At 36.7% G+C, this 17828-nt stretch overlaps 1 protein-coding gene across 4 annotated transcripts in view; it reads left to right on the forward strand.

The window, feature by feature from the left end:
* PHKB (phosphorylase kinase regulatory subunit beta) overlaps positions 1 to 17828 on the forward strand; it is a 288711-nt gene that overhangs the window by 238320 nt on the left and 32563 nt on the right. For 3 of the 4 annotated variants that reach the window (XM_032424177.1, XM_032424180.1, XM_032424178.1), the window contains 9 exons: positions 4134 to 4217; positions 4643 to 4747; positions 6114 to 6196; positions 6400 to 6490; positions 11697 to 11758; positions 11845 to 12007; positions 13160 to 13241; positions 15141 to 15198; positions 17572 to 17662. In XM_032424177.1, the coding sequence (XP_032280068.1) occupies positions 4134 to 4217; positions 4643 to 4747; positions 6114 to 6196; positions 6400 to 6490; positions 11697 to 11758; positions 11845 to 12007; positions 13160 to 13241; positions 15141 to 15198; positions 17572 to 17662 (819 nt within the window). Of the gene's footprint in view, positions 1 to 4133; positions 4218 to 4642; positions 4748 to 6113; positions 6197 to 6399; positions 6491 to 11696; positions 11759 to 11844; positions 12008 to 13159; positions 13242 to 15140; positions 15199 to 16320; positions 16412 to 17571; positions 17663 to 17828 lie in introns of all 4 variants that reach the window. The other variant, XM_032424179.1, reaches the window with a different exon arrangement.

A 17828-nucleotide genomic window follows, 5' to 3' on the forward strand; every position in this document is an offset into this window, starting at 1 on the left:
ACAAGGTGCTATGGAGGTGGTAGGAAGCATTCCATTAAGACTAAGGTGAAGACTTGGGGCACCTGGGTGGCTCAGTCGGTTAAGCGTCGGACTCTTGGTTTCAGCTCAGGTCATGATCTCAGGGTCATGGATCAAGCCCCGAGTCAGGCTTTACACTGTGGAGCCTGCTTAAGAATCTCTCTCTCGGGGCGCCTGGATGGCTCAGTCATTAAGCGTCTGCCTTCACCTTAGGTCATGATCCCGGGGTCCTGGGATTGGGCTCCCTGCTCAGCAGGAAGCCTGCTTCTCCCTCTCCCACTCCCCCTGCTTGTACTCCCTCTCTCGCTATCTCTCTCCCTGTCAAATAAATGAATAAAATCTAAAAAAAAAAAAAAAAAGAATGTCTCTTTCTCTCTCCCTCTCCCTCTCCCTCTGCCCCTCCCCTCAACTAGTGCATATGCACATGTACTCTCTCTCAAAAAAAATAAAAAATAAAATAAAAATAAAATAAATTGAAAGAGTAAGGTGAAGACTTTTAACAGGACCTGACTTCTTTTATGTTTTGTTGTTTTAAAGATGTTGTGAACAAATGGTGTGAACAAATGGGTATGTGGTATGGGTAAAACGAGATTTGGAGCCAAGAGTCCAACTTCCCTAAACATGTGTCAAGATAGAAGATTCTCTGTTGTTACAGCCTCTGTGTTCCAAGCTAGCTGCTTGTGGGGATTCATCCTCTAAGATATACTTCCTAGTATATTGCTTCTTATAAGCCCATCTTTAAAAAACAATAATTCGTATGTAGTTAACATACAGTGTTATATTAGTTTCAGGTTTATAATACAGTGATTCAACAGTTCCATATATTACACAGTGATAAGCCCACCTTTTAAAAGTGAAAGTGTTCCTTCAAATCTTAGTTAATACACATATTCTTATGCCAGTGGCTAATCTTTCTGTTCTGAGGAGCTGTACCCTCCTTCAGCTCGCTTAACAGTCTATGAGAGCAGACAGCTGAGAGCAGGCCTTATACTGTGTGTAATTAGTGTTTCATGATGTGGTGACTGTGGTATGATTTGCTTCATGGGGGAGATGAATATACTGTGATCTAGAATGAAGTTCTGTTGTTTAGCCATTACTATATACTATTTCAGTGGATTAAATGGTGTGCATGTGTCCCCCCCCCCACAATGTGGGGACAGTACTATCCACACCCTGGAATGTGGGGAGCATTCCAGGTCTGTCTACATAATTGTCATAGACCTGCTGTACCTTGGTTCAGAAAATTAAGGAAAATCCTTTCACTGTAATAGAGTAGTATTTAAAGGAGATCTAGATCGGTACATTTTAACTTGTACATGGTTAATTGATCACTTGTCCAAAAGAAGAAATCTAAAATAGTTTAGACATACATTTAATTCTGAAAATTTGAAAATATTTGAGAGAAAGGGGGCTCCATCTAGTGTAGTGTGCTATAGTTTCAGTGCAGTTATATATCCTAATGCTTATAGGGTACTTTTTCTGGCCAGTTGACTATGTCTAAAATGAGAGTCATTATTACAGAGTCAGTATTCACAGCCGGGTAGCTCAGGAGGACATTCAGTTGCTCCCTCATTCATCTATCAGGTATTTCCTGAGCACCAGCTCTGTGTCAGGCACAGTGCCAGCCAACTGAAGGTATGCTATTCTCTAGGAACCTAGCAATGCAGAAGGAGAAAGAGACACAGAGCTAACTCTGACATGGGCCTGTACTCTGTAGCGGAATGACCAGAGACCTCTGGTGATGACATTAATTTTGTGTACAATGAGGTTGATAATTGAAGTCAGTTCAGAGGAAAACAGATTAGATGTCTACCTCTCATCAAATAGAAAAATAAATTCCAGACAGATTAAAGATTCACTTTTTTTTTTTTAAATGATATAAACAAAATCACTAGCAGAAAAAATAGAAGAGCAGTTTACAACTGTTTGGAGTGAAAGTCCATTCTTAGAATAATGCCAGTACTAAAAAAGCCTTTAAGGAAATGATTGACAAATTTAACTAAATACAGCTGACGATGGGATAAACAACCTGGCACATCAGAAGTGCTTGTGAAATTTCCTAGTAGGAAAATGTTTAGATTGAAATAACACATGCTGAAATGATGTTTGACCTACTATGCAGTCATTCTCACAGTTCGTAACAACATTGAAGATGAGCAAACTGGGTAAAATATTTATACAAAGGGTAATATTCTTAACATACCAAGATCTCTTACAAATCAAAAAGAATGAGAAATACCCAATAGAAAAGGGAACAAGTGAGGTAAGTCAATCAGAGAAAGACATGTATCATATGATCTCACTGATACGAGGAATTCTTAATTTCAGGAAACAAACAGGGTTGCTGGATTGGTTGGGGGGTAGGAGGGATGGGGTGGCTGGGTGATAGACATTGGGGAGGGTATGTGCTATGGTGAGCACTGTGAGTTGTGTAAGACTGTTGAATCACAGACCTGTACCTCTGAAACAAATAAAACATTATATGTTAAAAAGAAAAAGAAAAAGGAAGATAGTAGGAATGGAAATCAGAGGGGGAGACGAACCATGAGAGTCTATGGACTCTGAGAAACAAACTGAGGGTTCTAGAGGGGAGGGTGGGGGGGGATGGGTTAGCCTGGTGATGGGTATTGAGGAGGGCACGTTCTGCATGGAGCACTGGGTGTTATGCACAAACAATGAATCATGGAACACTACATCAAAAACTAATGATGTAATGTATGGTGATTAACATAACATAATAAAATTAAAAAAAAGAAAAGGGAACAAATGGAAAAATTTATAGAACATACCAGTAGCCATTAAATATATGGGAAAATGTTCAACCATAAAATATTTGAATACAGTAGTTTAAAACTAAGATGAACTGTCATTTTGACCCAAGAGAGTAACAAAAAAGGCCTATGCACTGTTAATGCTAATATAAATTGGTCCACTGTTTCTACAAGGTGACCAACCTGGCAGTATGTTTCAAAGAAAACATATTCTCTTTGATCCAGCAAGTCTAAGAAATTATTCTGCAGAAATAATAGTACAGTGTCCAGAGATGTTTATTGAATTGCTTTTGAAATAACAAAAAGTTGGGAACTACCTACATCAAGGAATGGGTATTAAATAGGGTAAGAAGGCGTCTTATTGGGTGAAGTGCTCAGCTTTGGCACTGATTACCTTCTAATTCATTCCAAATCCATCTGTTTTTACTTTGTAGAAATTCTAGAAGTTTCTGTTCCACTGTGGCACCTTTTTCTGTTTTCCAGTAGTTAATGCTACAGGTATTTTTAGAGGTCTTTATATCTCTTCAGTCATTTCAACACTGAAATGTAGAGTACATGCATAGACTCAGTCTACCATCTTGAAACTGGAACACCACAATACTGTTTTAACAAGTCGGACACCAAACAGATACATATATATAGTTTATGAACCCGTTTATGTAAATATATGCACATATTGATATATGTGTGTAATATGAGTATATATTCATCTATACACTTTAAAAAATCTGTAACCCTGTACATCAGGTGTTTTTTAGGGCTCACACAATAAATTATACTTCCTTCAATATATACCAAAGTGCAAGAGTTGTTACCTATGGAATTGTGAGAGTAAACAGGACCATTCACTTGGAGCACATGGCTTAAATTTTTCAGAAAATTCATATAATCAGAAAAATCAATAAAGACATTTCCATTTTGTTGGGAAATACTTGAAGGTGGGAATCTAGTAGGAGATGTGAGGCCCTGAATTTTAAAACTTTAGCCAGTTTTTTTTTTTTTTTTAAATCACACAGGAAGCATTTGTCTCTTTGTGTTCTTTTATGAATTGGACAGAGCCATGCAAGTTGTACATTTGACAGCACAAGAACAATGTCAGATTTTAGGATGTTGCTAAGTAGATCTGCAAAGATTTGCTCTCAAATCTCTCAGTGCCCCCAAATCTAAGTTGACATCATTGGCTAGCTTGTTTTCCTAGCAAGTCTATTGAGTAAGGTTTCCCTGGCCACTTTTCCTCTGGAAAGATCAGAAATTAGCAGGGCTTTAGTCAGGGGGTATAAAGGGGCCAAAAAGGAAAGCATGGATTCTTCTTGCCTGACTGGTTTATAAATTTATGTCTTACAGGCTTATTTCCACCTGGGAATCAATGAAAAATTAGGACTCTCCGGAAGGCCAGATAGGCCCATTGGCTGCCTCGGTACATCAAAGGTGCTCATAAAATTTCCTTGTGGAGCAGTGTTCAGATTATAATACCACAGAATGAAATGATGTTTGACCTGCTTTGCATCCATTCTCACATTTTATTATATACTTGGGCTGGTTATCTGAATTATCATTTTCTACAAGTAAATCTTACTGTTTGTTTTGTGTGATATCACAGAAGTCTTCTAGCAAAGAATAAGCATCGCACTCCTATATTATTTCTGAACATTGTAAGGTACCTGATTATGACAGTATTTATTCAGAGGCTTTTTCTATCACAGTAGAGGTAGACTACTCTTTAGTATACTGATCTTATTGATCCAATCAAGAAACATTGAAATTTCTTAATCAGTTTTAATTTTTATTAGGACTTATGCTACTGTACATTTGCCTTTGGTCCTGTTTTGTACTTTTTTAATTATGTCTTACAGATTTATCGCATTCTAGGAAAGACTGTGGTTTGTTACCCTATCATCTTCGACCTAAGTGATTTCTACATGTCTCAAGATGTTTTACTGCTGATAGATGACATAAAGGTAGCTTCAGAACCCCTTTTTATTGAAATTGGATGACTGGGTTTCTCCTGATTTTATCATATGTTATTAAATTGAGTGCTCATGGGTGTCTATGACACTGTGTTAACACGGTGTAAAATATGAAAGTAAAACAACATCTGCATGGCTTTGGAGAAAGTTAAATTGCTTGCAGCATTAGAATAATAGATGGAGTATGTCTTACGTAAAGTTGTATGACTTTGCTTGATAGACCATTCTACAAATGGAATGAAAAGATACAGTTTATAAAGCAGAGGGGAAACCGTTTGGAAACCATGTTCATATGACAGCAGTAGTTTATCTCTTTTTGAAAAAAAGTTGAGTTAGCAAAATAATTTTATTTATGAAGAATGTCAAGTAAAACTTCAACTAACTCATAACATCTAATCAGTTAAAATCTCCTCCACTCCCTTTTCCATTTGCAGAGAAGAGAAGCTTAGAGTCATGGTTTAGAGCATGAAGTCTGGAGCCAGATTACATTTGTTAAGATCTTGGCTCTACTGTCTATTTACCAGCTATGTGATCTTGGGCAAGTTACTTAACTTCTCTGTGTCTCTCTTTTCTCATCTGTATAACTGAATAATAATAGGGATATTCTGAGAATTAAATGAGTTAATGTATATAAAACACGCAGAATAGTACTTGACATATGGTGAAGTGTTATGTAAGTCTTTGATATGATGACAATGATGATGACAAGAGTAGAAATTGAGTCAAAAAAGAACTCTCTCCACATTTCCGATGGTCTGTATAGATTCAGTCTAGTTTCTTCTACCTGCTGTAATAAATGCACAGTAATGTGGGATGAGGATTAATCTTCTGGATGACAACCCTGGATTGATTTTTCCTCCCTGGGACCATTTTTTTTTTCTTCTTTAAGTATTTATTTTAATTCTAGTTAGTTAACATACAGTGTTATATTAGTTTCAGATGTAGAATATAGTGATTCAACAATTCCATACATCACCTGGTGCTCATCGCGACAAGTGCACGCCTTAATCCCCATCATCCATTTCATCCTCCTACCCACCACCCCAGGGACCATTCTTAAACTGTATTCATTAGGCCACCAAAAAAGAAGCAGGCTTAAAATATATGTAATCTGATTACTTTTAAGAACAAAGTTTGAAATCAATAAAGTTTTAAACTTAACTTTGTATATATTCATACTTGTATATATGTTTGTATCAGAATATTTCTACCCCTGTAGTTTATATTATCCAGGGTTTGACTGTGAATTATCTTCATATATCAGAGTTTTGTTGGCTCTTTGCCACAAATGGTTAAACATCCTGATTGGCTCAGATACAGTGCCATTTCATTCTGCCTCATTCTTATGTTTTGATAGAATGCACTACAGTTCATTAAGCAATACTGGAAAATGCATGGACGTCCACTTTTCCTTGTTCTCATCCGGGAAGACAATATACGGTAGGTTGATAAAAGAAGTGAGGTGCACCCATCTCACCCCCTTTAACATTATGAACCCTTTAGAAGCAGGGCCTCCTACTGTTTTTATGTCTCTGTCAGCATGTGGCAGAGAGACTTGCATATGTGAAGGATATTTAGTATTAAACTTTTTATTTCTCATTCTGTTATTAATAATGCACCTTTTGTTTGTTTATATTTTTTAGAGGTAGCCGATTCAACCCCATATTAGATATGTTAGCATCCTTTAAAAAGGGAATAGTTGGAGGAGTCAAAGTTCATGTTGATCGTCTACAGGTAATCTTTTGAATTTCAGTGTGTTTCTGTTTCAGGACAATTAATACACATATATAATACACAGCTGTATTTCTTAATATATGTTCTGTTTAAGGTTTTTGTCTTAAGAGTTTATTCCTTGCCTACCTTCCTATTCCTGTTGTAACCATCCTGTTTATTTTATCCCTTCAGTCTTGTGCTTGAACAATTGCAGTGGTTTCCCAACCAGAATTTTAGACTTTAATACCTCATCTCCAACCTCTGTTTTGCAGTTGAGGAAGCTGGGGTCCAGAGTGGTGAAGTGACCTGCCTAACTCCCTGGTCCAAGTTACCTAACTCCCTGGTCCAGTGTTCTTTTCCCTGCTTCACAGTAACATCCAATCTGGAGATGATCCTTGTTTGATTCAGGACCTCACAACATTATCTTCATAACTCCTAAATGACAGAAGCCCCTTGTGGTTCCCTATTAGCCAGAACAGCCTCCCCACCCACAGTTATCTTCTACTAAACACTCTTTGTGCTTCAGCCAATACAAGTTAATTACTGTATTCTGACTTTGTGAGGTTCTGCCCCTCTGCTCATGCCATTTCCTCTATCTGGAATATCCTTCATTCTTTCAAGATGTCTGCACTTTAAAATCTTACCAAACTTTAGGGCCAGTTCTGCAAAATCACCTAGACCAAATATAACACCACTCTTCTGGAACATCCTTTTATGACCTTTAACATGAACTGCTCAGATTGTAGTCTGTCATGGACTTGAGTGCCTTATTTTCTACAAAATTTTTGATTATCTCATAGAGTCTTTCATGTAGTAGTTTCTCAATATTGAGTAAGAAAGAGGAAAATTTATAGAGGGAGCTATGTAGGTAAATGTTACAAATGGCATGTTTACATACTCATTCCACTAGTGCTTGTGTTTTGTATACTTGATTGTTTTTTATCTAAATTTTTTATCTTTTCCCCCTTATTTTCTGTCGCTTTCTGTTGCTATTCTATTGTCTTTTTGTCATGCTTTCTGGAAAAATTTCTTTCATATTTATCATGCAGCTTCTCTGTTAAGTTTTATATCTTGGCTATCATGTTTTTAATTCTCCCTTTTCATAGTATCATGTTCTTATCTTCTGGATATTATTTTTTATCTTTCTAAGATTATTTACTTGAGAGTTTTTGAAATTTTCTTCTTGCCTGATCTCTTTCAGGTTTCTTTTCTGTTTTTTTGTGCTCAGTCTTTCATGTTGGAAGCATTTGTCAGATGTGTGGTAATCTTTAGCTATCCATTCACTTTTAAGAATGAAAGAATAAGTTTATTGGAAGCTCTGTGTTTGGTAACAAGGATTCTTGTCACGATGATGTCATTTATCAGGTAGTCTGGTGGCAAGGGCTCTTTTTGTTGGGGGAAATCCCAGGTGCCAATATCTGGAGTTTTTTTCTCCTAGGCCCTTCAGTTTCCAAAATAAACATCTAACCTCCTGCCTGAAGAACATACGTTTTGCTTTCATATCCTGAGTACAGGGTTGGGGAAGGAGCCGGGGGGTCCCACTGTGTCTCCTGCTTTCTGCTGTGCCCTATACCCTCCCTTGAGTACAGTGTCTTTCACCAGAGAATAAGCTTCTTTTCATCTTGCAAAAGTGAAACTTTACACTTATTAAACAACAACCCTACATCACCCCACCCTAGCCTTTGTCTTCTCTTTAATATAGTAAATGAAAATGACACCTATATGCTTCTCTTTTTATTTCAAGCCCTTTCAAATTTCTTTAGCCCATGTTCCACAGTCTCTCTCATCACTGGGCCTCAACTTCCCTTCCTACCTCATCACCCAGGATCTTTCCATGCAGCTCATTCCCAGCCCTGCTTTCCACTCCCCAAGTATACTGAATACTTTCAAAATCCCTGAATGTAATTGGAATTTTTTTCCTGCTCATGCTGTTATTCTATTCTAGAGTTGCCTTTCTCTCTTTTTTTTCCCTTCTAAATAATTTTATAATTTAGGTCAATGTCACCTCTTTAGTGAAGTCTCAAAGTTTGGAATTAATTTCTCATTCCAGTGTGTTTCTGTGGCATTTTGCTTGAACTTTTGCTATAGTTCTTAATTTAAGTGTAGCTAGTTTCTTGTGTCTGCTTCTCTCTGTGGATTGAAAACTTTTTCAGGCCAAGCTTGAGTCATCTCTGAATTCCCAGAGTGCTCTGCTCACTACTATACTCTCTTAGGAAAGGTATGAATATTGGTTCATTGATTCAACATATGTTGATTGAACTCCCTCTCTAGGCACTGGAGATAAAGTGGTGAAAAAAATATACAAGGTCCCTGATCTCATGGGACTTATTCTAGTGGGGGAACCAACCAAAAACAAAGCCAGGGAGCAATGCAGAATGATAGGATGGAGTGCAGTCTTAGGTAGGATGTTCAGCTGGAAAGGAACTTGGTGGGATATAATTAAGTATCACAGAGCAGGATACCAATATTATATTTCATCTGACATATATATAACAATGTTAAGTCATTTAATTACCATGAGAAGTAAAGTATTAATGGCTAGTAAATTAATCATAAGTGTAATATTTTTTATAAAACTAATTTAGGAGCCTCTCTTAACCAACTGAATTTTTTTTATCAAAAGCTCTAGAGACTATTAATGGAATTTAGCATTTGCCTATTAACATTTACCATAGGGTGCCTGGGTGGCTCAGTTGGTTAAGCGACTGCCTTCGGCTCAGGTCATGATCCTGGAGTCCCTGGATCGAGTCCCGCATCGGGCTCCCTGCTTGGCAGGGAGCCTGCTTCTCCCTCTGACCCTCCCCCCTCTCATGTGCTCTCTCTCTCTCTCTCATTCTGTCTCAAATAAATAAATAAAATCTTTAAAAAAAAAAAAAAAAACACACATTTACCATATGGGCTTAATCAGTATATGGAGTGGGTAGGCTAATAATAGAAAATATTAAATCAAAATTATTTTTCTTATGTTTTCAGTATTAGCTATTAGATTTGGGCATCAAATAATTCTTGACTCTTCTCTTTCTTTCATATCCCACATTATTACAATCCATTATCAATTCTGGTTTTCTCTGCCCTCAGATTATATCCAGAATCTAACCACTTCCCATCATCTAACACTAACATCACAGCTCAGGTTACCATCATGCCTCGCCTAGATTTTTACAACAGTCTCCAAAATTCCTACTGGCCATAAGACAGTTAGCATCTTCATACTCTACCTGGTCATAAGGCAGTTAGATTATGTCACATATCATAAGCCTTTACTGACTTTCTCACTCATACAAAATGAAAACAAGCCAAACTCCTTCCAGTGGTCTTTACACCGTCCATGATCTGGACCTTTTTTTTCTGACTTCATCTCCTACCACGCTGTCCTGTCTACTGTACTCCATCCACACTCTTCTCCTTACTGCTCCTAAAACACACCAGGTATGCTTCTGCTTCAGGAACTTTGCACTTGCTATTCCCTCAGCCCTGCACATTCTTCCTTAAGATCCATATTGTTGACTACAGTCCTTCCTTCAGCCTCCGCTTACATGTCACTGTATGAGAAAAGTCTTTTCTGATCGCCTGTATAAAATGGCAAACCTGCCTCCTCCTACTCCCCTGCCCCAACACTTCTCATCCCCTACCCTTCTTATTTCTACTCTGTACTTAACATCATCTGACATAACATACTTAGTTTTTTGTTTGTTTATATTGTCTTCTTCCTACACACAGGTAAGGTCAATTTCAAGAGGGCAAGGATTTTGTGTATTTTATTCTTGCTATATCCCTAATACCTAGCAGAGTGCCTGGAATATGGTAGGTGTTCAATAAATATTTGTCTAACAAATAAGTCAACCAGAGAGCAAGATGTGTAGATCTCAGCCTGAATCTTAGGAAATATCACTCAGCGGACTTTTATTATGCTCAACACTGCTCTCTACCTAGGCACGGACTGCTCTCAGACCTTGACTGTTGCTGCCACATGAAAATGTGCAGATTGGTTGCATGTTTGGCCTTCCTCACTCAAACTCTGAAAGGAGGCTTTAGTATGATTGCTGGTAATATGTCTATCCTGACATTTGTAGTAGGTATTTGTTGATGATCTACTTTGTTTATGAGTTTCCACTAGAGGAGAAGGCAGCACAACTCTGGGTGGTTAGCCAACAAGTGCAACATTTCCTGTGTCATGTTGCTTCCTATTTGAAAAAAACAGTGAGAAAATTGAGAAAGTAATACATGTAAGACAGTTTTGATTGAAGAATTGCCTTATTTTTAAAATAATAATTTATGGTTTTTTTAATGCAGTACATTTCTCAGTTTTATCTGACAGTTCATCAGATAATTAGAAGTGACACATATTGCTAAAAAACCATTGTGGGTTATCATTCATTTATGCTCTTCACTATGAACCACTGACAAATAAAAACTGTGTTTGAGTTTGGCCTTATTTAGTGTGCTAACCTATAGTCAGGAACTAATGAAAAATAAAATGACCAGATATGGGTTGCCAGAATGTAGAGAAGGACTGGCCTCAGTAATCAACAACTTCCTGACCCTGAAAAACGGAGACTTGGCAGAGTATCCCATAACTGGATAGCCCTGAAATAGATCATGGTAACAGAATCCAACGTGCAATTTCACATCATCTTTTCTCAAGACAGTTTTAGTATTTCTTGTTGTTTTTTAATTTCAAACTATTTTTAACATGTTAATAGGTACTGAATTTTAATTCTAGCTTAAAAATAAATGCCCACAGTTCTCAGAACAGAGAGAAAATACAGTTCATCTCATGTTGACTTTCCTATTTATTATGACCCATGAACTTGTAGCATGATTTGTATGTTCTTTTTAAGAGGGTTTTGTTGTATATGCAAACCTGATTTTAGAATGCTCATTTAAGAAATTAAGAATTGTGTGGGGTGCCTGGGTGGCTCAGTTGGTTAAGCGACTGCCTTTGGCTCAGGTCATGATCCTGGAGTCCCAGGATCGAGTCCCACATCAGGCTACCTGTTCAGCAGGGAGTCTGCTTCTCCCTCTGACCCTCCCCTTCTCGTGCTCTCTCTCTCATTTTCTCTCTCTCTCTCAAATAAATAAAATCTTAAAAAAAAAAAAAGAATTGTGTGTACTTTTTAAAGTAAACTTTTTTTGAGTATTACATACTTACAGAAACATATATACACAGATCATAAGGGTATGGCTTCATGAATTTAAGAGTTGTGAATTTTTTCTCACATTTCAGACACTAATATCTGGAGCCGTAGTAGAACAACTTGACTTCCTACGAATCAGTGACACAGAAGAGTAAGTCCCTTTGGGTTAGTATTGGAAAAGCAGGAAACTAGAATTAGAAATGCAGGAAATCTGAAACTTTTTCTTTTAATTTCTAGGCTTCCAGAATTTAAGAGTTTTGAGGAACTAGAACTTCCAAAACATTCAAAAGTCAAACGACAAAGCAGTACCCCCAGTGCTCCTGAACTAAAACAGCAACCAGATATCGCCATTACTGAATGGAAGAACAAGTCCACCCACGAAATTCTTCAAAAACTGAATGTGAGGAAGATGTAATTCCCACATGGCTCTGAGTGAGGTTGGCAGAGCAGGAATTTTCAGGGCCAAGCCATATTTCTTTTGTCCTCTCAGAGAAGGTAGATGGAAGTGCCTGGAGGAAGAGGTAGACGGCCTCTCCATGGTAGAGGCACCAATGAGAGGTTGTTCTCATGGTCTAACATTAGCGTGGATGTCTTAAAGATGCTTAAGAAGTGTGGATAATTTGGGTTGCCTTGGGTATGAAGGTATTATATGAGCCATTGAAGAAGTTATGTCAGGAATAGTTGCCTTTGGGATCTCCAGACTTCTCATTTAGTACTCTCCCATCCTTTTCCCAACTTGGATCTTCTCTCTTATCCCTGTGTTTAGGTCTTAATGCTTGCTTTAAGTCTCTCCAGTCACTGAGAAAAGCAATCCTATGACCACATTCATATGAATATTATGTTAACAACCTAATACTTTACCTTCCTTAAGATTATTTGCATTTTAAAAGAGGTGGGGTGAGAGTGGGGTATAGTACTTATCCAAGGAAATGAAACTGTAATGATAGAACTAAAACACTGTGACATCTTGTTGGGCCGTATCACAAATTTGAGCATGTAGGTTGAATATATATCCTACCAGACATCTGTCCTTGTTATTGATTGACATTATCTATAGATCTCCATAAACATGAGTATGATATGGTAAGCATAAAGCACAAAGCACGGTGCCATAATGTATAAAAAGCACTCTATACATGTCCCCTCCTTTTATCTATCTCCTCATAACAGGTTGATAGCAACATGGTCTTTCATTTATGAATAAGCAAAGTCAAAAGGGGTGTTCTCAGAGTGGCAGAATCAAATATTAATCAAGTATTAATGCTTGTAGACAATATATTTTCTATCCATTGGTTATCTTATTTCCTGGAAGATTCGATTATTAAATATTGTATCAGGAAGCCAACCTGTCTACTCTCTGTCTCCAAGATACCTAAGATAAGGAGTTGTTTAATGTCATCTAATGCTTGGTAGTATATCAGTAACATTTTATTTTTCTTTAATTCTGTAGCAGATTTCCTCTCTGCATCATGTGGTTGCCTGATTAGTTACTCCCTATGATAACTTTTGTACCCATTTTATTCCAGTTACTCACTGTGATTTGTATTTTTAGGACTGCAGTTGTCTGGCTAGCCAAGTCATCCTGCTGGGTATACTGCTCAAAAGAGAAGGCCCCAACTTCATCACCAGGGAAGGTAAGTATACATGTCTAAGATAACATTTTTAAATAGTGAGATCTCTCTATTCTTGAACATATAGCAAATATACATAATGAATATATACTAAAATAAGTTATTTTATCCTCCATTAAACCTTTTTTTTAACCTTTAAATGGAAAATGTTTACTCATACCCCCTAGAGTGGAATAGACTGATGTATGAACTCCTAAATTGCTTTCATGCAGTGATGCTTGATTGTTTCTCTGATTGTCTGAATGGTCTTAGAGCCTGATTCTGCCTGTGACTGTTAACCTCTGATGACTCTTTAATAGTTCTTTATTGACAGTTTCTGTTTCCAGTTTTATTTCCTGAATGTTTTTAAGAACAATATTGAATCATGATAGCTATAAAAATTAGCTCCCTCATGGTCTGCAGCAGCCAGTGGAACATGGCATTTAATAGAATTGTGCTCTAAACATTGTTAACAAAAATAAATCATTTCTAATCATGTCTTCTCTGCATTAAGGATGCAACCCAATTACCCCTGAAATCCACACTTGTATGTTGAGGCACTCTAATGAATCCTTGAATTCTCCATCATGGCCTGCTTCTAGTGTTTTATTATATAGAATAATATAGAATATATTTCAAGATACTCAAAGTTTTTGGCTCATCTGAAAGTCCTCTGTTAGAGGGGCATGTTGATTTGTTTAGGATTAGAGATTGAGTCAGAATTCTAAACAGCAATGTAATTAATAAGATTTATAGTTTTAGTAGTGAACTAAACATAATTGTTTATTCAAATAAGGTCTACTTAGTTTTTACATTATTGTAGCTAAGAGATAAACTTCTTGAATATTATATATGTCAGCTGAATAGTCTTAATTTTCTTAACTGATTAAAGGCAGAAAAACTTTAAGCAAATTTCAAACAGAATCCCTCATGTTTCTAATTAACTTGTTTCTAATTTCTAATTCTAATCTTGAAACTATAAGCAGAATCCCAATTATATTGAGGACATTCATTGAAATTTATACTTTAACTAAAACAATAGGATTTTTAAAAAGCAAACGTTTTAATAGGAACCTAGAATGCAGAATGGTTATTTTAGTAGTGCTTTAAAATAAAACAAAGTTTATATAAAATAGTTTATAATGAAAATGCTGAGAGAATTATTTTTTCAACTATTTTTATAAATAGGAATAATACTCATCTTTTGCTTATTTAAAAGACTAAGTTTTTAAATCTGTAAAATCTTATGATACAATGAAAATCATAAGCATCTACAGAATCTGAATGTAATTTTATCCAATTTGTTATAAAGCTATAAAAATAAATTCATGGTAAAATGAATTGTTCTCTCCCCATGTTTCCTTTTTGCTACTCTGTCCTGTCCATCATTAATTTATTGACAAGCTAGTCACAAAGCCAGACCACATATAAATTGTGGCCAAAGAATGAAGCCCAGTGGTGTCTTTTGAGGACTATTATGTATTGGAATGATCATGCACATAATAGAGTCTCCATAAACTTTCATGGGACAAATAAATGAATAATCATATATATTCAGAGTCTACAGTAGTTGTTCAATTTGCTGTATTCTGTTTATTTTCTGTGCTAATTAAAATAACTTAATATTATTTGTTAAAAACTTAGATTGTATGTTAATTAGGAAAACAATAAATTTCAAGAAATAAAGTACTCACCAAAATCATATACTCAAACTAAATAGTAATTATGGCTGGGACATTCACACTATATATTGGGTTACATGTTTAAATATGTCAGGTAGTTCAGAAGACTAATAGGTGTGGGTGTATTAACTCTAGTGGAACAAAATGAAATTCAAGAGTGGTTTTTTAAAAGAGAATAAATGTTATTCATTTAATTAAAAGGGGTTTTTTTTCAACAAAGACTCTATTATCCAATGTCTAGGTACCGTTTCTGATCACATTGAGAGAGTCTATAGAAGAGCTGGCAGCAAAAAGCTTTGGTTCGTATTAGTGTCTTTGTGACTGTGTTTTATTTTTTGTGTTGTCATATTTAAAGGCATAAAGATAATGGCCAATCTTAAAGACGGTTATTTATGCTAATTTTTACTTTTAAACTCCAAGGTTACGGCCGTGATTCTGTCTACTTTCTAAGGATCTTTCTACATTCCATTATATTGTGGCTCTCCCAAGATACTAAAAGTAATGTCTGGGAATAAGGACCTCCATAGGAATAGAACCTGGAGAGAGTATTCACTGGAATGATATGCTAATGACTCTTTCCTACACTGCACCTCCTCCGTCCCAGCAAGGTGCTTTAGGTTCTACTTTGTATTCAGGAACTCTGTTCTGTTATTATAGAAGGCCATGAAAAGAGACCAATGGTTCATTTAATCATAAGCAAAAATAATAGAAAGCAGTTCTCTCACCACTTAAGTTGAATGAATCCCAGTGGTTGTAGTTGCTTCATGTAAAATAACTGATATATTCTGCAGAAGTAGTCTCTCAGGGGTTGAAAAAAAAATAGGGCAAGTTGAGATAAAATTGTTTCAGTTCACAATGGGGTAGGTATGCCTAAATGCATAGCCCTCTGTATTTTGAAGCAGTTCTAGCCATTTTACTAGCAGAATCTAACATTTTGAAAGTAAGAGTACAAGTATTTTTTAAATGACCCATTATTATCTCATTTTGAAAAAAAAAAAATCTCCAGCGCTCTTAACCTCAATGAGCCTCAGGTTTCTAATCTCTAAAATAAAGGGATTTGACAAGACAATCTCTTAGCAGTATTTCAACTCTGTGATTTATTGTAAATATATCATTCCAACCCAGAAGAAGTAATATAATAATCCTCTGGCTAAATCTCAAATTTGCACTGTAAATTCTCAGCACAGTAAGGCATGCAAGGCAATAGATGTTGCTTTTCAGCCAGTATGTTTCAAATGTGGTCTATAGTCTAATTTTTGCTAAGTGAACCTGTTTTTGCTTTATGTTATTATACTTGGATTTTAGATGAAGCATTAACTAGCAGATATTTAGAGTGCTGACTCTTATGTTTTAAAAGTATAAACTCCTGGAAGTTTATTTACTGTATTTTCCCTTTTATGGCTTTCCACTGACATACTCAGGTTGGCGGTACGCTACGGGGCTGCCTTTGCCCAGAAATTTTCTTCCTCTATAGCCCCACACATTACTACTTTTCTGGTACATGGGAAACAGGTAACATACACAGAATGTGGAAAAATTCAAGCTGCTTGAAACGTGTGGGCTTATTTGCATTCTGAGGGTTAAGTATGTCTTTTGGTCTTAAAGTGTGTGGATGAAAGCTTCTCTAAAAGTAGGAAGTGTTTGTTTCACTAACTTTACCAGTTATTGACTTAATTTTCTACTAGTCCATCTATGTTAGGATTAAGGAATATAGATACTTTTTTTTTTTTTTTAAAGATTTTATTTATTTATTTGACAGAGAGAGACACAGCGAGAGAGGGAACACAAGCAGGGGGAGTGGGAGAGGGAGAAGCAGGCTTCCCGCGGAGCAGGGAGCCCAATGCAGGGCTCAATCCCAGGACCCTGGAATCATGACCTGAGCCGAAGGCAGACGCTTAACGACTGAGCCACCCAGGCGCCCTGGAATATAGATACTTTTTATAAGTCAGCTTCCATGGATATCCTGAAATAGAGGAAAACAGTTTTAAACCTACATTTTCATTTTATTTTCTTCCTCTAAAAGTTCCACATGAATTTTACTTTTGAGGGAAAAAAATGTCTTATGTATTGCATGTGCCATGCTTTAAAAAATCTGTTCCCTCTAGAATCTGAGACTTTTTCAGAAATGTAAAAATAGCAGTGTGAATTCCTTCCTCCAACATTCTGGCTCTATCAAGAAAAAAAAATGCTGGTATTTCATTATATCACTGCCTAAAATTGAGTACTAAGCGAGTCCCCAAATCCAGGAATTTGGTTATCTAGGCACCAAAAGAAACATGATTCAAAGTGGTTATAGGAATAGATGACATTTACCAGTGACAGACTTAATAATGAATTTTTTAATGCAAAATCAGAATACTCAATTCCTCCTCCTACTCTACTCCCCATCAAAGGGATGGTTAGGCTCCTTTTTCTTTCTTTTTAAATTGATAATGGCATGAATAATGCTGGTAGCAGAGGTGAGGATTAGGGATCCCTCCCTAATTCTGGATGGTCCTACAGTCTGGGAGACTTCAGATATGAGGTCCAGTGTCTTAGGCTCAGTATTTCCTCCAAATTATTACGTAAGGACCTAATTGTGCACATTTTTCAATCTCCCCCATCAGGGGCCCCATTCATTCATCATCTTTTAGATTTGTCAACCTCTGGCGTGCTCTCTTCTTTGCCCCCAGGTCGGTTGTGCGCTGTGCAGCAAGTCTTTTAAGTAAACTAGTGGACAGCCTGGCCCCATCCATTACTAATGTTTTAGTGCAGGGCAAACAGGTAAGTATCTGATTTTCAGACTCTCACTCAGTCACATCACAAAAGCTTCTGGATAGGACTCTTGCTTTTAAATCTGGCAAGCCTCAGTGTCCTAGGCCTCTCAACCATATTAAACAATGGCTCAGGCATTTCTACAGAAGGCTCCTACAGAAGCAAAACCTAGTCT

Source organism: Phoca vitulina, unplaced genomic scaffold (genome assembly GCF_004348235.1).
Source record: "Phoca vitulina isolate PV1807 unplaced genomic scaffold, GSC_HSeal_1.0 scaffold30, whole genome shotgun sequence".
Taxonomy (NCBI): Eukaryota; Metazoa; Chordata; class Mammalia; order Carnivora; family Phocidae; genus Phoca; species Phoca vitulina.